We start from the raw sequence: 26,890 nt of genomic DNA, 5'->3' as shown, positions 1-26,890 counted from the left end.
CATACCTATTGGCACGCTATCACAGGTCTCAGGAGGGCCAGTAATTCAAAGGGAACTAACAAAGTGCCTGCTATTTGTAAACAGGGCCATTTGTAAACCCTCTGGGCTGGATTTACAGATTGCTTTTCTAACTCTGACAATGCTCCTTTGAGCACTGCTCCACTCTAGAAGCGTTTCTTTCCCAAATGTCTTGAGTCCTATAAGTAACCTTTGTTTACCCTGCAAACACTTTCAGGGAAGCTGAATAGAGCTGAAAAATAAAGTAGTGGCCCTGCAGGGACCCACCTGGCCAGTGACTCATGTCAGCCTAGAGGTAGAGAGGGGCTTCTGAGACTCGGTTCTAATCCCTGCCTACTTCTGCTTCCATCAGCTACTTAACTGTTGAAACTCAAAGGGCTCTTTGCTCCCAGTGAAGACCCTGGCAGCCCATTAATCACCAGCTTATTCAAGTAAAACAGCGTCATAAGCAACGTGATAACCTGAGTGGCTTGAAGAACAGTGGGCAAAAAAAATTAGGTGGGCTGGCACTCATTTGAATGGAGGTGAAGGGGGCAGAGAACCCATGACAGCTCCCAGCCTTAGGGTCTTTGCTTTCACTGTTCTCTTAGCTTAGAATCCTCTACCCTGAATTATTCCCATTCCAGTCTCTAATCAAATGTCACTCCCCAAGAGGCTATCCTGACAGACCTAATCTAAAAAGGCAGCATGCATGTCTCTCCATCTTCTCCCCCTGCTCTATTCGTCTTCCCAGACCCTACCGGCACTTCACGTAGCATTTACACTTGACCGGTTATCTGAATATACACTGACCGCAATCTCCCCCATTCATCCAGGTGAGCAGGGGTGTTTTCTGCGGTCTCATTACCAAACAATCCAAGCACATAAATGCTTGTTGTTTTTTTAAAAGCAGCAAAGAAGTAGGATGAAGGGTATTTGACATTTGGAGGCTGTACAATCCCATGTGTGAAGAGGCCAAACGATTAACACACAGGAGTTCTCAGCTTACCCTCTGCTGTCCACCCGTGATATAGCAATGTGGCACCACCTTCTATTCCTCTGCCCACTCTTTGCTCTTCCTTTGTCCAGGAAAGAATGGGTAAAAGCCACAAATGAGGATTCTCTCAAGAAAAATGACACAAACGTCATAGCTTTCTGGAGGCGACGGAAAGGATTGGAGGAGTGCTCAAGAAACTAAAATGGCAACAGCCTGGTGGGGTGATACACACCTGTAATCCAAGCACTCGGGAGGCTGAGGCTATGAGTTCAAAGCCAGCCTGGGCTACGTAATGAGTTTAAGATCAGTGAGACCTATAGAGTGAGACCTATAGAATGAGACCCTGTCTCAAAAAAAACAAACAAAAAGAGAAACTAAGACGACAGAAAGAATGTGGCAAAGAGTTCTATGTTTGAGGGTGATAAATTTAAAAAATTAAAGGAGAGAGGGGTTAGTAATGATTTGGTATTACATGAACTCTTGGACCTGGAGGCCACCTAATGAGAGACCCTAGTGTCCTAGCTGTGTGTCAATCTCTACTTTACCCCTCTGTGCCTTCCCTTCCTCATTTGGAATGAAGATCTGATGAAGCAGAGGTTCAATGTTGGATTAAGTCAGAGCAATGAGCCAGAAAAGAATATCAGAAGCCCCACATGCTCCACTGAGGAGTTTGATCCTTTGAGTGTGGTGACTCTCCCTGGCTAGGGAGACGAAATTACTCTACAGGAAAAAGAGGGTCTAAGTCACTTTCAAGTGGAGTAAGCACTGACCACTTTACAGTTTGGTAGTCTGCATGCAGCATAGCTTTGAATATAGATACTCACGGTTCTGGAGTGTAGAGAGGGTCTGAGCCATGCCGGACGTACTGAGTGCAGTGGAACACTCTGTAGGCCAGTCCTGCCAGAAAGTCCCTTGGGCTCAGGTAGCCAGCCACGGGCCGCACCATGAAGCCAGAGCGCTCTAAAGAGACAACAGAAAGAGCCAACTAAATAGTACTCTGACAAGAACCATGGGCCCACACAGGGGTCCCTACTATTTATAAGGGTGTTCCACAAAGTAATCAAGATTTTAACACTTTTGACCACTGGGTGACATATCCTGTGAACAGTTAGCATTGTTTGAGGCTTCTGATACCTAAAATATACTCATAAATAATGGCTTCTAGAATAACAAGACATTTGTTAAAGGGAAAGAAAGGTGAAAAAACTATTTAAGAATTTAAATTCAGGAGCCAAATTAGGATAAGAAATCTCAAAGACACAAGGGAAGATTACAATGTAAAATGAAGTTTACCGTCTAAGGAATACATTACCCAGCTTCTTTTTAAAGGAGTAGGGGAAGTGGGAAGGGGAGGGGAAAGAAAATAGGAAAAAGAAAAAAATATGATAAAAGGAAAAAGTGGAAACAAAGTCTTTGTAAATAGTGAAGGGTGGGGTGGGGTGAAAGGAGGGCAGGGGATGGGGAAAAAATAAGAACCAAGAGACAGGATGTAAAGGTAAAAGATCCCAATGATGAATGTAACTACTGTATACCTAAAAAGACCAATAAACTTAATGAAGAAAAAAAAAGAGTCATTCAGGCACTCACCATGTGGGTGTTGACAGCAACACAGCGCCAACACAGCCTTTCACTAGCGTCCTGGACTCTGTTCACACTGTAGCTATGTCGATATTGCCTAACTCCTTCATCCTTTTTGTGATGCTGTATTAACTGCTGTGATTTGAAGAGGTACACTGAAGCACTACACACTTTACTGACTTGCAGTAAGAAGAAACCAAATAAGAAAAAGAATAGGGAATTGCCCTAAACCATCAACCCATGTAGGCTGCAGCTCATTGGTATTCTCTGTTGGAAGGCTAGCTCATGCTTCGTTCCATAAAGGTCCAGAAAACTCACAGCACTCTTTTTATTTTTAAATATAGTTTATAAAAAATGGCAAGTACTTTGTAATGGCTGCTTTACACTGTCCTCTTCGCACAAGAGCAGTTCTTTTTTAAAGTGAAAACTATATATTTAAAGTATAAGACATGTTTTGATAGACATACACATAGTGCAATGATTCCCCCTCTTTGCCTGAAAATAAGACCTTGCTGAAAAATAATCAGCCTTGAAAACTAGAGGTCAAAAACACCAGCCCCAGGATGAAGAGAGGGTAGGGGTATGGGGAAGAAATGAGAACCAAGATCTGTCATGTAAGGATACGAGAGCCCAATGACGAATGCAACTGTAATATACACTTAAAAAGCACCAATAAACTCAAAAAGATTTAAGAAAATAAATAAATAAACAAGAAAAAAAGAAACACCAGCCCCAGCCAAGCTATCCTTGCCTTACCTGCCATCACTATTCTCTTGCTTGATGGCTACTCTGAGGCAGGTAAAAAAGTATAGGCTGAATGTGCTGGCATTTTTGACCTCTAGTTTTCAAGACTAACTATCCACAGCACTACAGTCCAGCTAATAGATCCATCTCCTCACATATATGTATGTATGTTAAGAACACAAAAAATCTACTCTTTCAACAAATTTTCATTATACAATACAGTATTACTAGCTGTAGTTATCCTGTTGTGACAGGTCTTTAGACTTATTTATCCTAGATAACTGCAACACTGAGCCATTTGACCAACATCTCCCTATTGCCCAGACCTCTCCACCTCCCTTAACCACTATTCTATTGTCTGCTTCTATACGTTTGCTGTTTTAGATTCCATATATAAGTGGGATGATGTAGTACTTGTCTCTTTGTTTGGGGCATATTTCACCTAACCTATGGTCCAGAAGGACTGTTCTTATACCTGATACCAGTATTGCACAGTTTCCCATTTTAAAAACATAACCTCTTAGAAGAGCACCTTAGAATTGCTAGAAATGGCCTTAAAAGGCAAAAACCAAGTTTATAGAACAAGTCCACCCTGCCAGGTACAGTGACATCCCTTGCAATGCCAGCACTCTGGAAACAGGGGCAGGAGGATCACAACTTCAACACCAACCTGGGCTACATTGTGAATCCCTGTTTCAAGACAAAAAAAAAAGTCCACCCTGGGATTTCTGATACATTCATTAAAATAACATTGCTCTCAGGCGTGCTCAGACCCATAATTCTAATAGCACTATATTCATTCCAAAACTTTTTTCTTTCAATTATTCCCCTCTGAGTACTAAAGAGATAAATATATTTTCTTTTTTTTATATATATTACATCAATTAAGCCAGTAATCCCACTTGTGGGACAAGACTGATGGTACGCAGAGGGGCATATTTTTTATTTTAATAATTATGTATTTTATTTTATGTAAATTAGAAAAATATGATATAATAATATCAAGGACTTTGAGTCTGTAGATATTGTTTTAAACACTTACACTTTAAATAAATTAGGTATTTTAGAAGTTGGTCAGTTAAAAGAAATTAAAACATCATACACTTACATATTTTTGCCATGTGCCAGTGAGTGACACAAACCACTCCATACTGATACTCGTGAAAATACTAATTTGGAAGATAGATATGACAAAAAATACAAGATGGTACTTTAATTACTGGGGTTTAAAAACAATGTAGTAAAAAGTAAGCCCCATATAAAAGCAATGGAGCCTGAGGTAAATATATAGTATGCATGTAACTCTTTATAAAACAAAGAACATGACTCTCAGAGCCATTAGGGAGAATATAATCTAGTTAAACAACAACAGAAAGCATCACGTAATTAGCTACTAATTAAGTGATACTGATCAGTGGTTCTCAATCTCTTTTCTCAGTAACAAGGCCTGTGCAGTAGATAATGGGCAAACTCAGGATCCTCCACCACAGGCCACAGCGCCGAGCTAGTGTGGCTGTCAGTGGAGCACCGTGAGCTGAGCATATCCCCTTCCTGATACACACATGATAGCGAATGGAACTACAGGGAGAGGTCATGGTGTGTTAGGATCAGAATTCATGGCGGAAATAGGATTTGCTCGAAGTCTTGAAGAATAGGTAGAATTTGAGTAGGCAGAGAAGAGATGAATTTTTTCAGTAAGGGTCAGAGGTTACACGAACATGTTGAGAGCCTACAGGAGAGGAGAGGGTATGTTCAGGGCAGTTGCCACAGAAGACAAACTTCGAGGTTGGGTCGGGGCCCTGAACTGATGCTAAGCAGTTCGGGCATGGCCAAATGTAGCTCACTGCTGGTTTTTGTATATCCTGGGGGTATGGTTTTTATATTTTTTTAAAATGGACAAATGTAAGTGCCTATAGAAGGACCATATAATATGCTAGATTTTGCCTCTATCTACTAGTCCTTTACCAAAAACATATGGCAATCCAAGTAAAAGTAATGGAGAACCACTGAGCATTTCTGAGCAGACATGATGAGAAGAAAGAAATGTTTGGGTTTTTTTGGTACCGGGGATCGAACTCAGGTCCTTGTGCTTGCGAGGCAGGTGACAGAACCACTCAGCTAAATCCCCGGCCCAAGAAATGTTTAAGGCGATGTTTTAGCAAAGTAATGTTTCAGGAATGTATGTGGAAGCAGCAGGCAGGAAAGTAAATGGAAGAAAACACAGGCATCAAGGTGAAAAAAGAATGGGAACCTTCAATTTGTGACAGTGAAATAGAAAGAAAAGACTTGATGTGTCATAAAGCTAGAAGTTTGTGGATATGCTACCTCACTTGCCAGCGTAGACTTCACAGATGCCATTACTTTAAGGATTTGAGATGGAGAAAATACCCCAGATTTCCAGGTACAACTGTTCCAGTCACAAGGGCAAGTTGGTTGGAAATGGAGATGTGACAGTGGAAGCTGGAGATCAGAGTGAGGTAGGAAGAGCTCACAAGCCCGGGAATGCAGGCAGATCTGGTAGCTTGAAGAGGCGAGAGCCAGAGCTTCTAGAAGGGTTGTAGCCCTGATGATGCCTTGATTTTACACTTCTGACCTCCAGGACTGTAAGGTAATCATTTGTGTTAAGTCCTAAAGTTTGTGGTAGTTTGTTACAGTGGTAAGGAAACAATGCACAACAGGGCAGGCTTTTCCCTTTGCCCTTCCCCATGTTTTTACCATAAAATGTTCTGTTCAAGAAATGTAACTGTGCTACATGATGTTCCTGCTGATTGTATCATGCCACATGATGTTTCTACCTAAGGTTTCAGAAATGTTCTGTTAACTCTGCCTATCCGCTGCAATGAGCATGTTCCTCCAGTAGGTGAGCTCACCATTGCTCCATACACACATACACCCCATAGATCTCTACATAGGGCTGTTCCCATTTCTTTTCGGGGCTCAGAATTTGGAGTGTTTGAGTTCCTCTGGGACAGCTCGCTGATACAGTTCAGTTTTTCTCCAGCAATTCAAGTGACTCTCATATTCTTGTGTCAAGTCACTGTAGCTGTAACACAGAGCTGTAATACTTGGCTATAATGCTGAGCTCTCTCACTTTCCCACAACAACACAACAATAAAATACTAATACAAAGACCTACACAGTAGGGGAGAGAAGGGAGAAGGCTGGCAGGAATTCAGAGGAGACCTTAGGGGCAAGGCTGATGTGTCAGAAAAATAAAGTATCCTGACAGAAACGTGGAAGACAGGCATGGGAACGATTTCAGGAAAGGAAGAGCACTTCAGACAAAGAAGGGGAAAGGACAGAGAGGAGCAGAGGACTCAAGGACTTAACCACAATGAAGAACAGATAAGGAAGTGAGACCTCCAGGAACTGCGCCTCCTCCCTGAGCCCTCAAAGAGCCTTCTGTCTTCTTGCTGAGGAGAGTGACAGAGAATATGAATGTGGTCACGCTGGGATTCATCCCACTGGTGTGTATACAGCCCCTGGCACACAACTTAAACTTAACAATATTGATCAGTTGATTCACTGACTGATTTGTCCCAGAGGAAAGTCCCTAACGTTCAACATTATCCGTGATATTCCTTAATCCAGTACAACCTGAGAGGTCATTCTATATCCATGTAGCTCAAAAGAATAGTAACTCCTGGGTCAGAAAAAGCTCCAACCTGAACCTGTGAATGTCCTTTGGTGTTTACCAAGTTTGACAACAGAGAACGAGAGGCCTCAGCAAGTCCCAAGCTGTGTAAGCAGTCAATCCACCTCCCTGACCTAGAGACCTGATCTGCTTCCCTCTGATGGCCCACAGGGACTTGCTGGCTCAAAGCTCCTCTTGTTAAACTACTGCTTTTCCTTTCTAGGAAAAAGGCCATTGCCATTTGTGAGTCCTTGAAAGACAAATGAGGACGCTGGCTAGGAAAAGATATCCTGGAAGTCTCACCTTTTAGAAATGAAGACACGTCTTCAAGTTGAGGCACATTGTCCTCCCTGTAGCCACAGTATTTAGTCAGCAAGGGGAAGTTTTTCAAATACTCTCGGCAAGCATGAGTGGGATAGAGTTTGGAGAGCTCCCGGAATACAACACCCCAAGTTTTAGTTTCTTCTTCTGTGTACTCCACCCTGGGAATGGGCTGACCACTAGGAGGAGAGAAGAAAAATAAATTAATCTATGGCGGCATACACTTGCCACACCAGCTCTCTGGGAGGCTGAAGCAGAAGGGTCAAAAGTTCAACCTCATTTACGCAACATAGCAAGACATCATCTTAAAAATTCGAAAACAAAATTTTTAAAGGTCAAAGGATGTGCAAAGGCCCTGGGTTCAAACCCCAGTATATACACACATATGTACATCTAGCTTTCAACTACTAAGTATATCCTCACCTAAGCACAGGTCAGATTCTTCTAAAGTGGAACATTTCCATGTTCAAAAGGACCCTATTAAGTATTGGGTTTTTTTTAAGTAAACACTAATCTCCTAACTTTTTGTGTATTTAGACTGCAATGTAATTTTAATTAAATCACTTATGTACCCTTATAGAAATTTGGTAAAATTTATTTTCTTAAACTAAGAATGGTAACAATAAGAGTTCTGGGAGGATAGAAACTATGCTGTAAGAGTTTTGCTACAATCACAAGACAACAATAATAAGTGGATGTTGTGTTTTGAAAATAGAATTGCTCTGGGCTGGGGATTGAGCTCAGTGGTGCCACTGCCTGCCTTGCAAGCACAAGGACCCAAGTTCAATCCCTGGTACGAAAAAAAAAAGAAAAAAAGAACTGAAAATAGAATTGCTCCGCTAGCTCTCTTTGTACCCTGCCCAGACTCACCTCAATTTCCAAGCACAATTTTGTGGCAAATACTAAAAGACTATGCCGAATTTCAAATGAGAGTTTTGCAAATCCCAAAATAAGAAATATTTATTGCAGGTCATACTAAAAGGCATATACATTAAGCCTGCTTCCTTTAAGACAAGGGTTAGCAAACTTCCTGGAAAGGACCAGAAGGTAAACACTTTAGGCCTGTGGTTCACATGGTCTCTGTCACGATTCTGCCACTGTCTTTCCAAGGCAGCCGTATGTGATAAGCAAATGGATGGAATGTATTCTAATGAAACCTGCTTAAGTTTGGCCATATGGATATTGGTGCACTGATGACTGGGTTTGGTTCTGGAAATTTGTCCAGACTGGAATGGTCACAGAGAGCTTCAGGGGAGGTACAACAAGAGCTGAAACTTGTCTTGTAGGATCTGTATATTCCCTGACAAAGAGATGACAAGGAAATGCTGTCCCACAGCCAGCAGCCAAGCACAAGAGACCAGTTCCCAACAAAACCTGTAGGAAAAGAGGAATGTGGGCTTGTGCTTTTGCAATTGATTGAGAGACTAGAATCTAAATGCAACCTCTTATTAAGATACCTACCCTGTAAGTGAATCAGAGTTTGAGAACAAGTCCTCATGTCATTTTCAACAGCCCCTCTGCCCACTCTGGTTACTCATCAGAAACTCCGCCCCTATGATCAGCAAATACATATGTACGACATATGAAAGTCAAAATAGGTATAGATAACACCAGGGTTTCTGCCTCTGCAATCTATGACTCCAGGCCAAAGTAGGCAGTCACTTGCTGCAGAGACCCTGTGTAGACAAGATAACAACTGCCACTCGGGGTCACGGCAGCTGCAGGGCACCTTCAAGGACTTGGGATCATTCCAGACAATCCCTTGAGGTAGTAAAGAAGAGAAAGACAACAATAACAAGGGTAGGCTGTCAAATAGGTCCTCTTGCTGCCCACCCAACTTCAATTCCTCCCATATTTCAGTTTTCAGTTTTCTTGTTCCGATACCTTCTATTTAAAGTTCAGGTCCAAATGTGGTTCTTACTGCTCCCGGATTGTTGGTTTGTTTGTTTTGGGTGTTGGATTTTTTTTTTTTAAGAAAAAGAAAGAGGTCAGAGGAAAGGAAAAAAAGGAGGAAGAAGAAGAGGAGGAGGAGGAAAATACATAAGCAATGCAAAAATATTGAAAAAAGAACTAGAAATTAACATTTGCTTTCCCTAAGTACAAGACTTAGGTTTATACAAACCAAATTAAATCAAGATTAGCCTTATTTAAATTTGACTGTTGATAGCAAATAAAAAATTGCAACCTGGCATATATTTGCTGGGAAGATCGAGACTAAGTCTTCATATCCATAATGAATTTAGAATGAAAACTTGATATGGGAAGATAAAAATAGAAAGGATACAAGGAAAGAAAATATAAATGGTCTTCCTCTGGCTCCAGAAAATTCAGCTAGATCAATTTGAGTCATGTAGGCCAATAAAACTAATAAATGCTGTGCATGATCAGAAGGTAGGAAAGCAATGAGGCTGAAACAATAAATGAAATATCGAGAAGCCATTTGAAGAAAATCGTTACATCAAATGTTTCCCTTCCATCTCAATCTGCAAACCTACAGCAATTCAAAAGGGAGCTGAACGTAGCCAACAGGGTGCAGAAAGAATCAGTGTGAATTAGAGTAGGAAGAAAGAATTATACAGGTCTGTTGCTCAATAATGAATTTCCCCCAGCACCACCAGGGGAATAAGGATAGCTGTGTCTGTTCGCATCTGTGTGCGCTTGTCTGCCCCACCTGGGTAGCTTGCTGGCCTGCCCTCTGAGCTGATGAACTGGTGTGGGGCCCCACTGCAACCCTGAGCTCAGCTGAGTCACCTCTGGTGCCATGAGATTTCTCACACCACTCCAACCCCCTGTCCTGGGCAACTCTTTCAGGTAAATACTCAAAACTTCATTATAAAGAAAGAGCTAAATTCATCCATTTAATTTTCATTGAAAACATCCAAAATATAGAAAAAATTAAAAATGCCCTTTTTTCTATGTAGTTCATATAGATATGCAATAATAGCTAACATCTGAGTGTTTACCACATGCCAGACACTTTTACGAATTAACCTTCAATTTTCATATGAACTAACCCATTTGATTCCCACAACTCAATAAGACAGATATTGATCTTATCCCCACTTCACATGAAGAAATTGAGTCTCAAAGGCATTGAACAAATTGTCTAAAATCATAAAGCCAGGCTTGATTGAAACTTAGTCCATCTGGCACAGGACACTACAATCTTCATTGGTCAGTATATACCAGTGAATTTAAAAATGTATTTTGGACATCAACTTATTTTCACATTCCAAACTAAAAAGGGTCTTAGTTAAGTGAGTGGGGTGATTGGTGTGTAGAAAATTCATCTGTAGTCATATGTCATCATGATACTAGCATGTAGTTGTATCTCACTAAGAGCATTTTCTTATATACTTTTTTTTTTTTTTTTGGTACCAGGGATCAAACTCAGGTCCTTGCACTTGCAAAGCAGGTGCCAGAACCACTGAGCTAAATCCCCAGCCTATCTTATACACTCACTTCTTAAACTTCTCAGTGAAACTCAGGGCCAGGTTACCAATGGAATAAGCATGTTTTGGGGCCACCAGGAATGTAGGCCCACTCAACTATTTTTAAAACTATGAAACTTGACATTTGGAAAAATAAAAATTGTTGTCATGGGGAAAATCACAATGTATTGCATTTTTTCACACTTACTATGAGTTAGTGGGGGTTTTTATGAATCGCATCTGAAAAGGGTTCCAGCAGGGAAGCCTGGCCTTTTTACAAGCCTTAAATATAGACCTGTGTGTCATTATACATCTATCTGTGGGTACCTGTTATAAGGCATGCATAATAGATATCATATATCAGCATTCTAAAACTTGGCTCCAGCCCAAAACTAAAGTTATTTAAGTACTCCACATTTTAGAGAAAGCCCTTCCCACCAACTGAAACCAGCCATCTCTTTAGAGGGTCTAGTAAGAAGCAACAGAAATGGCTTATCACCAATAAACTCCTCCCATACAACCCTTCCCAGCCATTCCCAGACCTCATCCCCCAGTCTCATAGGGAATAAGAGGTGCTCAGGAATGCTAGAAGGCAGTGCTTAATGGAAAGAGTCAGGTTCTCTTCTCTTCCCTAGGTCAGAAGGGTAACCTGCTCCATTAAATCATTTCTAAGGACAAATGACATGTGTCAGAAGTCTTTCCAGCTTTCCCGATGGATCTTGCTGTGCAGTAGGACCACAGGGCTCCTTGGCGCTGGTATCAGCATAGAGCAGGGAAGCAGCAGCCTATGGGAGACTATTTAGAAGCCTAGGAGTATGGAGCACTTTGGGGCCGAAGTGGGGACTCCTTTATCATGTGTCCTTAGAAACGTAAGGTTCACATGAATATGAAATCCAATGCCCAACAGAATCTAGAGATTCTTGTGAGACTCAGTCAGTCACTCTCTTGTCACTGGGATAAAACAGCCAACACCTACAACTTAAAGGAGGAGAGATTTATTTTAACTCATGGTTTCAGTCCATGGTCATCTGGCTCCTAGGCAGGAAGAGGGTGGCAGAGGGGAATGGTGGAAGAAAAGGTGCTCAACTCCTGTCAGGCCGGAAGCAGACAGTGAAGAGAGGAGTAGGGGACAAGAATATGCCCTTCCAGGTCACACCTGCAGTGACCCAGTTCCAGTTCCCTCCAGGCCCCACCTCCTAACAGCATATTTAGCTATTGAACTCACCAAGTATAGCACCCAATCACCTTCAAAACACATGAGAATTGGGGGTGGGGGACAATTCAGATCTAAATCAAAGTGTCGTGCCTGGGAGAAAAATAGAGAAGTCTCACTCTTCACTTCTGCTCATTTCTCAGGATCAGAGACTGGTTCCTTTTATCCCTCATGAAGAACCATTGAGGGTGTCCAAGCTCTGAGATGTCCAACCTGGTGGAGGGGCCCATGATCTCTGACAAGACCAGGGGCGCACTTCTGTATGAGTAGAGTTAGAGGGAATGGCCTTACCCCCAAAACAATGTCTAGCAATACGCAGAGTCCAACACTTCAGCAGAGAGTGCCCTACCAGGAAGAATCTGTGTGAACCAGGATGAGTTAGGCTTGAGACCTGCCCACCACTGATACTCCAGCAATCACATCAAATATCTCAGCCTCTTCCTTCCCTCTATTCAGACCCCAAGTCCAGAGGATCTAGGTCCTAAAAGAGGGAAAGAAAGTATCTAAGAACTAGAGTACACCTGCTCTCAAAAACTAAACAAAACCACACATTCACTCCTAATAATTGTAGGGAAGGGAGGATACATTTTGAATCTACTTTGAGATTAATCTTTTTAAATGAACAGGACCAGGTCTTAAATACCCAAATGAGACTATACTGATAATTGAAAATGACAGCAAATTAGATGTTGCTAAGGAACCTGCTGCCCAACAGGAAAGTAGGATTCAACAAAATGGAGTTGAAAGCTACAAATGGAAAAATAAAACCATCTATGTTGGTATAAGTTGGAACAAGATGATACTTCTCAGCAGATTAATCACATGTAAATATTTAATTGAATATCTAAGGAGTCTCCTTTATTTATATAGAATCAGCTTGGATTCTGCAATGTTCAACAACCACCAAAATTATTATTCACACCTTCCGAATTCACAGGAGCAAAGCCAATGTGACTTTAAATAGATTTCATTCACTGAACATTCTTCCCTCTTAGGAGCCAGTGTTCAGCAAGGACAGGACTAGACAAGGACTGAATGGTACCCATGCAGATTTAAGTTAACAGTAAGAATAAAAAACTCTGGCTGTTAGTCAGAGATGACTAAGAACTTTCTTTGGACGTTTTGATGGCAGTGGGAGGCATCTCTCTCCCTATATGTTTAAATCTCACTTTTCCTGGAAACTGGGGGACAGTTCAGAAAAACCTGCCTTATCCCTACAGAGAGGAGAAAGTGGGAAGTGCATCGATATACCCAACTGGAGACAGATGTGGAGAATTACTCTGCACAAGTCCTGAGTTTATTAGACCACATTTGTTTAACAAATACTTTTTTGACTCAGAAATACAGGGACATACACACCATAGAGACTGCAATTGTGTGTCTTTCTATAGCCATATGAATAAGCAAAAATACTTTCATTTCATTTAACTATTTGCTTAATCTCCAACAGCAAGATACTTTTCATATTCATACATGCATTGTTTTAAATTTGAGAAATTGGAAAAAGCTTGTTTGTGGTGGCTGCCTTCTGCAGTCCTTGCTGCTAGATTCCTACTATGAGATGCAGTTTCTCTGCTTGTGTTATCTTTAGGGGACCTCTCGTGTAGGGAAGCAATTCATTTATTCAGCGGAAGAAGATGTGACAGGCTGCAATTGATAGTATTTACATCAGGATGGTAAACCTCGCTGAAATAGAACACTGATTGTATTCTTTGAGAACAGTTGGATTTTCTCAGAAGCAAGCACCAAACAGAGCAGAAGGTAAACAGAATTGGTTAAGAGGATGGGTAAATCTGAATGAAAGTTAGGGAAGAACTCACTTTCTATTTTTTTTTTTCATTACATGTTCCTTAGAGTAAGAGATACCTCACTTATTCAAGAGCTTTTTATCTGCCTAGAATAGATTCTCTCTCTCTCTCTCCCTCTCGCTCTCTCTCATCTTTGCCTTGCCTCCTCTTTTCTCTCTTCCCCCCTTTTAACATGTGTCTCTTGATTGACACTTCCACCTCAGTTACAGAAGAGAAATGAGAAGAGATGAAATATAAAATCCATTAGCTTTGCAATTCATTAGCAATTAGCTCTTCTCTAAGGATTTGGACAGGGCCCTTGGAGAAAGTTTACAGGAACATCAAGGCCAGTGATGTCTATCTTTGTTTCTTTTTAACTCACTAGAGGCATTTGCTGTACTCCTTAGTGGACATTCCTGATTTCTGCATAATTTCTAAGAAGGTATCTATAATTTATCTCCTTTTATTTCGGCCCAAGAAAGCCCACAAGAATATAGAAGAATAACGATGACATTATTGTAATATTATTACGAGTAACATTGATTTTGGTCAAATGTATTTTTTTCTAAAAAATATTCATCATTCATAAAGTGTACTGTTGGTTGTTAGTGAGTATTTATTACACCTGTCGCAATTGAAGACAAACCCATATGTAGAAATTTCAGTCAGTTCTTGATGTCTCCCACGTACGTCTAGTGGCCATAATGTCATGCTTTGTGAAATCATGTCATCTGCATCCAGTTATCTCTGGAGGAATGGAGGAGTGTTTGACTTTGAGTTCTTTGTTTGTTTGTTGTTTGTTTATTTTTGATACCGGGAATCAAACTTGGGACCTTGCGCTTGCAAGGCTGGCAGCGGAACCACTGAGCTAAATCCCCGGCCCTCAAGGAGTGTTTGACAAGAAAACTAATTGCACCTCTATGAATGGATAAAATGCTGTCAGGAAAAAGAAAAATCCTGAATGGAATGGATGATTCCTATTATGCTTTAACCAGAAAGTAAGCTTTACTTTTTAAATAATTTCCAGGAATATGTAGGAAAGATCTGGAGGTCTCTATACTTGATAAAATGCACTTCAGAATTCAGACCATACAGCATAGTTAATAACTTTACGATAAAATGTTATCAGTGATACCCAGAGAGGGAAAAAAAGGAAGCAAAATATTCACAGTAGTGCTCTACTCTAACAAAGAGATACCTGCACACCCATATTTCTTGAGTGCTATTCATAATACTTAAGGTATGGAATCAGTCTAAGTCCCATTAACAAATGACTAAAGAAAATGTAACATACATGCACAACAGAATATTATTCAGCCCTAAAAATGAATGACATCCTGTCATTTGAAGCAAAATATATGGAACAGGAGGGCATTTTTAAGTGAGACAAGCCAGGCACAGAGAAAAATGGAAGTGGAAGTTAAAAAAAAACGACCTAAATGTAGAATAGTTATTACTAAAGGTTGAAAGGGGTTTCTGGATTTGATCAGTGTACACTGAATGTATGTGTGAAAAGATCACACAGAACCCCATTTTATATATAATTAATACATGTTCATTCATTTAAAATCTGTCACCTCATTGGAATATGTGCTTCTTGAAGGAGGGATCTTTTGCTCATTTTCACATCCCTGCCATCCAGAGCAGGGCCTGTGTGTTCAATAAGTAATATCTGCTAAATGAGTACATGAACCAAACAGCCTAAAACAGGCCATAAATTTAAATATTGAAGAAAAAGTATAGATGTGCATGAGAAAGTCTGGTAGATATATATTTGCCTTATTTTATCCTTGCTTTGTGTATTTTTAGCTATGGAAAAAGCAATTCTAAATATTTTGAGATTTTAATAAATGTTCTGGTAGCTTCCATTTAACTTTATGTGCTATTTACTTTACATATCTATCCTTCCTTCCTCTCTTTCTTTCTTCCTCTCTCTCTTTCTTTCTTTCCTTTCTTTCTAATTTTTCTCAACTCAAGCCCCCTGGCCCTTGTTTAGACATTGTCATCCAGTCATACCTATAGCCAAAACTTTCACCAGGAAAGAAAGCAGCATATATTAACCCAAAAGGATATAAAGTCCAGGCTACATTAAACAAAGACATATGTCCTGGCCCAGACATCCTAATGAATGAACTTTCAAAGCTATTTTTAAGGCGATAGGGCACAATGACAATGCTTTTTTCAAAAAGAAACTCACAAGGCATTGTAGCAACTTAACAGCCCTCTGAGTTATGCCACAATTCCAAAAGGTTTAAGTGGTCTAACATAATGTGGCTTGATGGGACTCACCGGGCAAGAAAGTTGGGAGGCCCATGACTGCTAAGACATATCAGGATAAGTATAAAGGCACAAAAGCATTTTTAGCTACTCCCCTAGGCCAGTCAGGTAAAGAGCACTTGTGATCACATATTTTATTTGCTTTTGCAAATGAGTTTTGTGCACATGAATTTTCGTAAATGAGGCTATGGGCCCTAAGGAACTTTCAGATGGTAGCAAGCAAAAACGTTAGTTTGTTTTGTTCACATTGTTAATATCGGTGCTGCCTTTACAAGAGACATAATGACAATAAACTACTGCACCTAGGGAGCCTCCGGGAGAGTGAAGATTTAACTCCTGAAATTACTTGTTTTTATTTGTCCTGTGTACCACAGGGCTTCCTACCATTTCCCCACCTCTCAGAAAGCCCTCTTCACATAGCAGAGGAGTGATTTTCATCTGTAAAAACTAGCATGAAATTGTATATCAACAGCAACAAAAACAGTTTTAACATCTATCAATATGTATGTGCTCAGCATACTCAAGGAGATGGAACTCAAAGAACCAAATGCAGGAAAAAAACTAAAATCCCCACATCACCAATGGCACTGAACAATCCCAGTCCCCTGTGATGAAAAGACCCAGAGCCAGGGTCTCTAAGAGCTCCAAAGTCAGTCTGTCATACCTTGTGCCTTGACCAACAAGGACTGAGGCTTCTTATTCTGGGTTCCAACATGCTCCAGTAGTAGGGGAAGGGGCACCATTAACACTATAGTTAACTGAAACTTTAATATACTAGCTCATTACATGGCTCATGCTGATCTTATAGGATGATTAAATAACTATTAGTATCCCCATTTTATGGCTGAGAAAACAGTAACAAACACTGTAATCTGTCCAAGGTCAAACAGCTAGGAAGTGGCACAGTATGACTTAGATCTAAGAAGTTCAGCTCTAGAGATCTCATTCTTAATAGATACACCTCACTGCAAGGCACTGAATATATAGCATGGCCTCTGTTTCCTCACTTGAAACTGAGGGAAATAAGACTACTTCCCAACACTATGAAGATGGAATAGGATGTTGTCTGAAAAGCACCTGGGTCAGTGCCTAGTACCTAACAGACACAGTGGGGTTCATTCCTTCCCTCTGGCTATATAAAAATGAATAAAATTTCATCACTTCCCTGCAGGGCTGGGAATAGGTCTGGAGTTGACAAAGCAGCACTGTTCCATATAAATCCATTCACCTCTCAGACAGAACTTGTGGAAGTAATTTGAATCCTTCATGTTCATAGAAATCATTTTAAAGTGAAAATACCCACACTTCTTTCTCTGTGAAACATGTTAGAATTTGGTACAACTGCTGTCCCTGTCAATGAGTGATACAGGTCACACTGTGTTAAATGTTTTCCACGACTAAGGGAGCCACGTTTTAATCAGACAATATCCTACTGTGGCATTCATGCACACCTAAAAACCTCCCAAGAGCCAAAAATGAAAAGAAACCTTTTCCAAATCAATTTGCCTTTGTCTCTCTTTGCAACCCTCAAACTCCCTTCCTTTTAGCCACTGAGCTAAATTTCAGGTAAAAGGAAACATTTGGCATGAAAATGATTCTCCCAGAAAGCCTAAAGTCTTTTAAATGCCTATAAGAATCGTGCATTTGTACACCTAAAATATGTTGAGAATTCTGTAAGGAGCAGAACAACTTTTTAAAATCCAAGTCATTTAATTCTGTTGCTCTTCTTGTCAACTTGTGTGAGATATAACTTAATGTCAAGCAAAGTTGTTACACAGATTTTTAAGACAGAAAAGAAAAGCTGTGGCTTTGGGCAGAGAAAGATTTTGATTCTCTAAGAGAGTCATTCTTAAAACCTCTAATGTGACCTTCCTCAAAAATGATTCTAGTAGTCTGGGAAATGACCCCAGTACTACAAATATTTGGTTTTGCTCTACTTTTCAATTTACCGCTCCATTTCAGAGAAATTAAAACATCAACAACTAGTGTTTATGCAGGAGTCATGAAGCACCCAAACAGCTGCATATATCTCAGTTTCATCCAAAACCTGGGAAAGCAAATCAATGGAGGATAAGGGAATGGGATAAAATTAGCTCAGTCGGGGAGAAAACATATTTGCCTTCTAAAGTGTCTCTTCTCAAAAAGGCAGAGAAGGAAAAAAAAAATTAAAGCTTTCTCCCACATCATAGCATAGCTCACAGTTCATCAAGGTGATTATCTGCCAGTGAAACTGATGAGAAGACCTTAAGGATAAAAACTTGTGCCCTCCAGTTAAGATTTTCCCTGTTGAGAAAGCATAACATCCCCTTCCATTCTTCCCCCATCTTCTAATGGTTGTGCTTCCAATTAGGATTCACCTATCTAAAAATAGGCAATGTGGCACTCATGACTCCTGTTAGTAATATATTCGTTTAAGCTACATTCTGAAACCAAGCAGGAAGCATAAATCATGCCTCTCCTCGCATGAAATGAGAAATGCTAGGGTCAACTGAAATTTCTGGAAAGGTGGAGAGGTGGAGCCACTCCAGTTATTTTTCTGCAAGTTGCAATAATTGCAAGTGCCTCTTAGGAAAGACTCAGCATCAGTAATCCCCTAGCTCAAACATAAAGCTAAACTGTCACAGCTTCTTGTGTGTGGGAGAAACCCTAAAGGCACACTACTGAACACTAGTAGGTAGAAGGCAAGTCTACAAAACAGCTCTCCTGAAGGTCTGGAGAGCCTGATGTTGCTTTGTCTCTGATCATCTCCTCTTTGCAGACCTGAGGCTGACCTCTGCTGAGTCATCTGGTAAAAGAGGAAAGTTCAAAGACCTCCTGAAAAGTGAGGTGTGGCAGCTTGAAGGTCCAATACGTTCATTCCATCATACATCCATTCTACAGTTACACACTTTCAAATATCTTAAAATGCATAGCATATTACTAAAATCTCAGTCCCAGAGAGCTTTGTTTTGACATTATATAGTGGGTGGCAAAAAAAAAAAATATCCCTCTTTGCTTTGATGAGAAGAGGTTATAATCAACACCAATCCATGTTGACAGAGAAAATTCTCTCTCTCTCTCTTTCTCTCTGATAGAGCTGCGTAGAATACTCAGGAGCTCACCCAAATTGAATGCTCCTGCTGAGCTTGTGATTGCACTTTTGAAACGTACTAGTCTCCATTCAAGGCTGTTTTGTTTTAGGGTCTCTGTTTTGCTGAGTACTTACCTCAGGACAAGTAAATCACAATGGGTGTAATTTTATAAATCAAAAAAACAAGAAATCAATAGGCTAGCAACTAGTAAAGAGTGCTAGATCGCTGGCAATTGTTTGTCAAGCCTTAGACCAGCTGTGTTTATTTCCCCTCATTCTGTATCCTCTGAGGGTTGGGCTTTGGGAAGGAAGAGAAGAGGCCAGGGCCAGAGAGAGCAGAGGAGATTCACACAGCAGGATTAGGAAATGGTTCTGCTGGGGCCGGAACCAGGCAGATGTCCCAAACCACGTGTGGCATACCACAGAGGCTTGGACTCAGACAGGACTGACAGGAGTACTGAGTCCATAAAGTCTTTTTTAAATTTAATTCAAATTTAGAGTGGGTACGTGTTTCAAACACTGTCGAGGACTGTGTATTTCAAATATTCCAAGAATTCTGTAAGAAGATTAACTCTTCAAAATGCCAAGTCACTTGGTTCTGTTGCTATTTTCAGTGTGTGTGTAAAACAACCTATATCAAGTGAAAGTTGCTACAGACATTTCAAAGCAAGATGAAAGAAAGACAAGAAAAGGTGTTTTCTCATGGGCAAAGACAGAAGAATTCAGTCTATGAGAGCAGCATTCTTGAAACTCCCAAAAATGTTGACCCTATTCAAAAACTGTTCTGGCCATTTGGGAAATGACCCTAGTACTGAAAATGTTTGCTGAAGGTCTACTCTTCAATGTACTACTACATTTCAGAGGCATTAAAGCATCAACAACGGGTGATTATGCAAGTGACACAATCAGCTATGTCATCTTTAATAAGTTTCTGAATGTCTCTAAACCTGAGTTCCCTCATCTTCAAAAGAAACACAATAGTAACACCTATTTCAGAGGCTCTTTGTGAGGTTAAATGACAACATAAATGACATGCTTAACACAATGCCAAGAATATGGCAGGAATTTAAGAAAAGTAAGCTAAAACTACCTGGTAGTGTGACATGAGAGATCAACCTGAGATGAACATCTCCACCACCATTAGCCATTCAGGGGTGAATCTAACAGAGTTGAGTGTCGAGTTGCACCCTCCAGCCCTAGCCTGGTTGAGACCCACCAGCCTGGAAAGCCTCCAAGAGGGTGAGTTTTTCAAATGGAAGGAGAAAGTTATGTGAATGATTTATCAGAAACTGAAAGATGTGCCCCCCCAACATATATTTTAAAAGCTCCTATAATCCATCACACCATGCAGCCTTGAGTTCCTTAACTCAGTCACTCTTTAAGGTCTTTATTCATTTAAAATGCACACAGCGATTGATTATATAGAACCAGATAATCATTAACTACTTCAAATATGACAATCATATCCATATCACAGATACCACATCTACCATGGATTGCGTCAGCATTTTGAGCCCTGGAACAATTGCTAATCCTCTCAAGCATGCAAGCTAGAGACTGTTCTCATTTTAAGAAGGCACTGAGACTTCAAAAGAGTAGGTCACTGCTCACAGCTGCACAGCATGTCGATAGAGAGCAGCAATTCAAACCCAGTTTATCTAGCTTCAAAGCTTATGTGCTCTACTCCATGTTCTGCTGTACTGCAATACCTGTGCTTTCATGGGGATTAGTTCTGTCAACAAAGCATTCACACCCACCATGAGAGAAGTTAAGGCGGTTCTTGAAGAAATGAAATAGAATGCAAGAAATCTCTGTGGTGCCAAGCCTCCAAAACGGTCTCCCAAGAACCCTGTCACTGAGTATTTATGATCATTGTACAGTGCATTCCTACAACGTGTCAGGGTTGATCTGTGAAGCAAAAGAATATAACAAGAGTGATCTGTGTCACTTTCAAGGCTAAGTTATAAAAAGCATTGTGGATTCTGCCCTGTTCTGTGTCTTGGATCATTTCATTTCAGGGAAGGTAGCTGTGATATCTTCCTGATGCTCAGGCTACTCAGTGGAGAAGTCTTGCTGAAAGAAACTGACCCAAGTGTGTAGCACATACCTAAAATCCCAGAACTCCGGGAGGCTGAGGCAGGAGGAACTTAAACAGTCTGGGAAACTTGGTGATTTAGAAAAACCTGTCTTAAAATTTAAAAGAGGGAGTAGAGTGCTGAGGATATAGCTCAATGTGAAGGCCCTGGGTTCAAACCCGAGTACCACAAGAAAAGAAAAAATAAATCAATAAAAGAGGAGGAAAGAAGGAGGAAGACAGGTGGGAGGAGAAGGAGGGTAAGAACAGTAACAGGAGAAGGAGGAGGAACCGAGGCCTCCTGCTAACAATCCTGTAAGTAACCACACTGCAAGCAGATCCTCCATCCTTGTTATACCTTCACATGGCGTCTGGCCTGGCAAACACTTTACCTTGAGATCTGGGACACCCAGCTAAACTGCTCATTAATTCCTGACACTCAGAAATTATTTGAGATAATAAACGTTTGTTGTTTTAAACTGCTAAATTTGAGAGTAATGAAATAAAGAACTAATATAGCGTAAAAATCAGACAAAACTCAGGGCTTAAAGAAAGCCTTAGTCAAGAGGGTAGAGAAAGGTGGCAAACAAGGAGCAATAAAAAAATTTGAAGCATAAAGATAGACAAAAAGGAGAGAACAGTTGAAGTGACCAAAAAAAAAAAAATCATAATATTACCAAGACTTATATAGCACTTCTTAAGTAGTATTCTAAGTGATGATACTGTGTTAACTCATTACATCCTCATGGTAATCCTACAAAATAGGGGTAAAGTTATCCCCATCTTACAGGTTGAAAAACTGAGGCTCTGAAGTCTTAGCAGTTTTCGCTGATCATTCAGTAGTAAATAGTGAGATTCACCCATGCAGTGCACCTCTCACTTCTGCCTTTTGATCCTTCCACAAGCTGTGTTCCAGATGTAAAGAGAAATGGAGCAGAGGCACCCAAAGCCCTCCAAGTTGGTCAGGGGTCCAAGGAATCCCTGTGCCCTTGGTCTAAATTCTTTGATCACTATTTTGATAAAGACAGTAACGTACATTGCATAACAATGTCCCCATTTATCACTTAATCCTTAAAATGCTCTCATGACAGAAAAAGAGGAGACATTTTTCATCTCTGTTTTACAGAGAAGAAAACTGCAGCTGGGAAATGTTAAGACACTATTTGGATTCCTGAAATTGAAATAACTGAGTTTTCTTGGTAAATTAGAGAATTTTCCAAACCAAGTTTAGGTCAAATTCAGAAGTGCTAAAACTTTTTTGTTTACCTTATCTGTTGACATTTGCATTTACCAACTTTCATTTCAGATTCCTGGCATGGAAAAAAATTAATAAATCAGAGAGGAAGCAGCCCCATGGGAAAAACATGAGGTTCATGCGCCACCTTAATTTCAACCAGGAGAAAACACATTCATAACAAAACATAATCACAGTAATATTCAAAATCAATTTAAGCAAACAAGAGTGGCATAATTAAAGTCAAAGCTCGAGGCCTCTTTCCAAGAAAACAAAATGGATTGAAATAACTATCACCACCCCCACTAAAAATATAATTAAATTAAATATGCATGCGCTGAAGAATAATCATTGCTCTAGCCCTCAAAGAAAAATGTTTCCGTTTTTAAAAACCGCATTACTGTTCCCCCACCCACAACAATTTAGCAGTTGTGAAATCCACAGAAACGCAACTGAGGTCCAAATATGAAGGCACCAATGACAGGAACCTGGACAGGGGCAAACAAACCTAACAACTACAACATCACAGATATAATTTTCTCTGCCTCCACATGCCATCTGCCCCTCCGTGCACTTCCATTTTCCTCTGAACTGCAAGTCTACAGCACATCACATCGTCTAGTCATGGGGTACCCCCTCCCCGTTTATATTAGGATTTCCTTTATTTGAGTGAGGGAGGACGGGTTTGATCTGCATGTTAGACGTTCTCTTGGAGATGATTTTAAAAAGAGTGCCCTCCATCCAAACGTGTTCATTCTCAGGTCTTTCACGAAGAATAATGCTTGCAGTAATGAACGTGTCCTCTGTCATTATCGGTGAGGCAATTAGGCCGTCCCGTTGCGGTCGGCAGGAGGCCGCAGCCTCATGGTAATCAATCAAGTTCTCTGCGGCGCTGTCAATCAGCCCCTCGCCTGAGTGGCGGCTATTGACTGCGCTCAGCGTGCTGACGCTTTCCTGCTCCGTGGCTTCTTTGGGTTCACGGTAACACAGGCCCGGAGCCTGCTGTTTTTTCATCATAGAGTGGAATTTTTTCATTTTTCTCTGCTTGTGTTGACTCTTTCCCCCTGTTTTATCCTTTCAAGACTATCATAGAAAAATACAGTATTCAACACGAATCCTCCAGAAGGCTTCTTGACTGTGGTTCCAACACATAGTATTCTGCTTTTCATTTTTCTTCCTTCTCTTTACATTTAGACACCTCAAAGTACATCCTGCCAATCCCTGCTACAACCTCAAAACATCCATACTCTGTTTTTTCCTGTTTCTGGCCATATATTTATGACTTCTCAGTGTCAGGAAAGCCTTAACTAATTATCAACAACAAATTGAACTGTTCTACGCATGTCAGAATGACCCCTAATATTCATTTGTTTTTATTACATATTGATAAATGATTATTGTATATATTTATGGCATAGAAAGGGATGCTATGATACATGCTAAAAGGCAGAATGATCACATGGAGCTAATATATTCATTGCCTCAAACACTGATCACCTATTGCTTCTAACTGAAACATTATACCACTCGACCAACATTTCCCCATTCTCTCAGGCCCCAGGATGGTCCTAACCATTACCCCAACCTAAAATAATCTGCTCCGTAGCCCAGTGCCTCCAAACTTTGGTTTAGAAAATCCAGTCAAAGTAAACTTAAATTAGCTTGTTTTAAGTAGTCATGGTATTGACACGTTTCTACTATGTGCACTCAGAATCATCAACACTAGAAAATATCTATTTCAATTAGAAAGTGTGTCTCTACTTTCTGTAAACTAAAAAGAGATCTTACTGCTGCATGGTAAACTGGAGGCACTGGCCAAGGCCCGTTTGGAATCTGCTAGCATCTGTGCCTGTCCCCCACTATCATAACAGGTGCAGGAGCTAGAAAGTGAGCTGGCAAGGGCACGCACATGCACACGCACACACACACACACACACACACACACACACACACACACGCCTATTCCTTATCCATCCTCAAACTGATCACAGAGGAACCTCAGCCAGGACAGCAGGAGGACTGTCAAGGAAAGATCCTTTGCAAAAGAATCGGCTTTCAAAAGTCCTGTGTTTTTATTTTCCTGGTTCAACTACGCTTGGAAATCACCTTCCTCAGGGAACAGCCCAGGTTACTGGCAATTTGTTACCAGTATTTTGTCAGCTTTCCTTATATGCACAAAAAGTGAGAATATGGCTGTTTATTAATTTTTTTCCATGAAGAGGGATGTTGCTCAAAATGAAAAGAATAGAGGTTACACAACAATTTCTCAATGAGAAACCAAATACTTTCTTTACAAGGGTTTCTTCAAAAAGCATGTTTGAGCTACCTTACTGTTAAGATGGCAGCACAAACAATAGTCTTAACACAGCTTAAAAAAGAAAATTAGCCAGGTACTGTGATGGATGCATGTAACACCAACTGCTCAGAGGCTGAGACAGAAGGATAACAAGCTCAAATCCAGGCTAGACAAGTTAGTGAGAAACTGTCTCAAAATAAAACGGCGCTAAGATGTAGCTCAGCTGTCTGTGATTCAATTCCTAGGACTGGAGAAAGCAAAGAAGACAAAGATGGAGGAGAAGCAAGAAGGGGCAGAGGAAGGGAGAGGGGGAAGAGAAGTAGAGAAAGAAGAGGAAGCAGAAAAGGAGGAGAAAGAGGAAGAGAAAAGAGAACAGATCAACTGGAAACGGGGCAAGCTATGGAAAAGGTGTTAGGGAGACACAACTGTAACTGACAGTCATGGTACTACATACAGCACATGTATTCTCTTTCTAAATCTTCATGGCAACCCTGTGAGACAGGTCCTACCATTGACATACTTCACAGATAAAGAAGCTGAGGCACAGTGAAGTTGATATTTCAGCCAGGAAGCAGCACAGCTAGCACTTGAACCCAAAGTGTCTTACTATAGCGCCCCAGTTCTTTTAGCACTTTGTTAATCTGCTTAGTCAGTCTGGGCTCAGCACTGTTCAATGAGAAGGCTCTATACTATGCCTGGATACCAAACCCTTGTAGTTAAAAATCTTTTGTTTGTGTATCTACCAAAAAGCTCTCACGTATAATTTGGCCTCCACTGCTATTGAGAAAACAGAGAGGATTTTGTAAGCCCTAGGACAGTTGATGCACTTCTCTCAGTCTCCTGAACAACTGCCATCCACTTTGGACCTGAGCATTCCCCAAACTTCCAAACTGGGACAGATCCTGGGAGGCCTCAGTTCTACATAGCCCTTCTCTATGCAATCTTTCCCTGTTCCAACCTCCAATTTGAACTATTTCCCCTTAGAAACCAAAGCATAATTTCACTCCTTAACTATGGAAAGATGGCAGTGGCAAATAGTTGCTAACACTCTGACAACCTCACCTTCCATTGTTTTGAGGACATGCTGCTCTTTCCTCTCCATATTCATACATTTCATTAAAAGCAAATGTCTTCATCCACCTTTTTCACTGGTTCTGGCACAGTGCAATTTCTAGCACCTCCCAAAGCAAAAATGACTATGAAAGGTAAATGTTTGGAATCATCTCAGGACACTGAGACAGCTACAACATTGCAACTAGAGACACTCAAGAAACAAGTCCCACAGAACTGTTTCAGAAAATGGCAAGAGCAATGGAAGAAGTGTGTTCAACATGAGTAGAAGTATTTTGAGAGTGATTATAGGCCATGTGTCTTTTAGTTTCATTATCCATCATATTTTTCAATCACACTACTACATATGTATTATCACTATATCAACTCGTCTTTGTCCAGTTTCTAGACTTTATTGAGAAGAAACAAGTAACAGCCAAGCCAGTCCTTTAGTCATTATGCCAACAAAATCCTACGGCAAAAAACAAACAAACAAACAAACAAAAAAAAAAAATATATATATATATATACACACATACACACATAGTAATACTTTGGTTCATAGATGCTTCTGTTTGCAAATAATTCAGTTCTCAAACAAAAGCATTCAACAAAATTTTGCTTCTGCTCTCAAACTCCGTATCGGGTGCCAAATGTGGCCAACTTCCCCAGACAAATTACAAATGTGGCCCATCTTCCCCAAAATTGTAAAGCAAATTAAGTTCATAAACCAAGGTACCAAGAGATAAATAGATACAGATATAAATATAATCTACTATAAAATACATTTTATCTATTTTACCTAAGGGAGAAGGCTCTGCCTGGCACGAGCCTTTATCATGTCCGTGACTGGCTTTTCCCCAAAGGATTGCCCTGCCCACACCCCTTCTAAGAGCCATGACTCAAGAGCAGGCATGACCTGACTCCACAGGAAAACTTGTGAACCAGTGGCAGCCAATCTTAAGGCTCACAGCCACTTATCTAGGTCTGACATGAAAAGAGAGCCCAGCCCATTGGGGTCTTCTCTTGGCAATTTGACTAAGAAATTCTCAGGAAAGGAACTAGTGAACAATGGTTCTGAGGGGGACATGAGATTGGTTGGCCAGGGTGAGCTCTGTGCACACTGACATTGTGCAGGGTAGAAAGGCATAGCAGAGAGGGAAGACATGGTTGGAAACAGAGTAGAC

General features: G+C 40.6%; 1 protein-coding gene across 1 annotated transcript in view; it reads right to left on the bottom strand.

Annotated features, from left to right (window-relative positions):
* The window catches only part of Tph2 (tryptophan hydroxylase 2), a 97,371-nt gene that overhangs the window by 58,558 nt on the left and 11,923 nt on the right, over window positions 1-26,890 (bottom strand). The window contains exons 6-7 of the mRNA XM_010617503.2: window positions 7,254-7,450; window positions 1,819-1,954 (exon numbers count right to left, since the gene is read on the bottom strand). Of these exons, the coding sequence (XP_010615805.1) occupies window positions 1,819-1,954; window positions 7,254-7,450 (333 nt within the window). The remainder of the gene's footprint in view (window positions 1-1,818; window positions 1,955-7,253; window positions 7,451-26,890) is intronic.

This window comes from Fukomys damarensis, unplaced genomic scaffold, assembly GCF_012274545.1.
Source record: "Fukomys damarensis isolate Sample0158 unplaced genomic scaffold, DMR_v1.0_HiC HiC_scaffold_15, whole genome shotgun sequence".
Lineage (NCBI taxonomy): Eukaryota > Metazoa > Chordata > Mammalia > Rodentia > Bathyergidae > Fukomys > Fukomys damarensis.
Note: the sequence above shows the minus strand (reverse complement) of the source record. Positions and strands in the feature narration are given on the sequence as shown.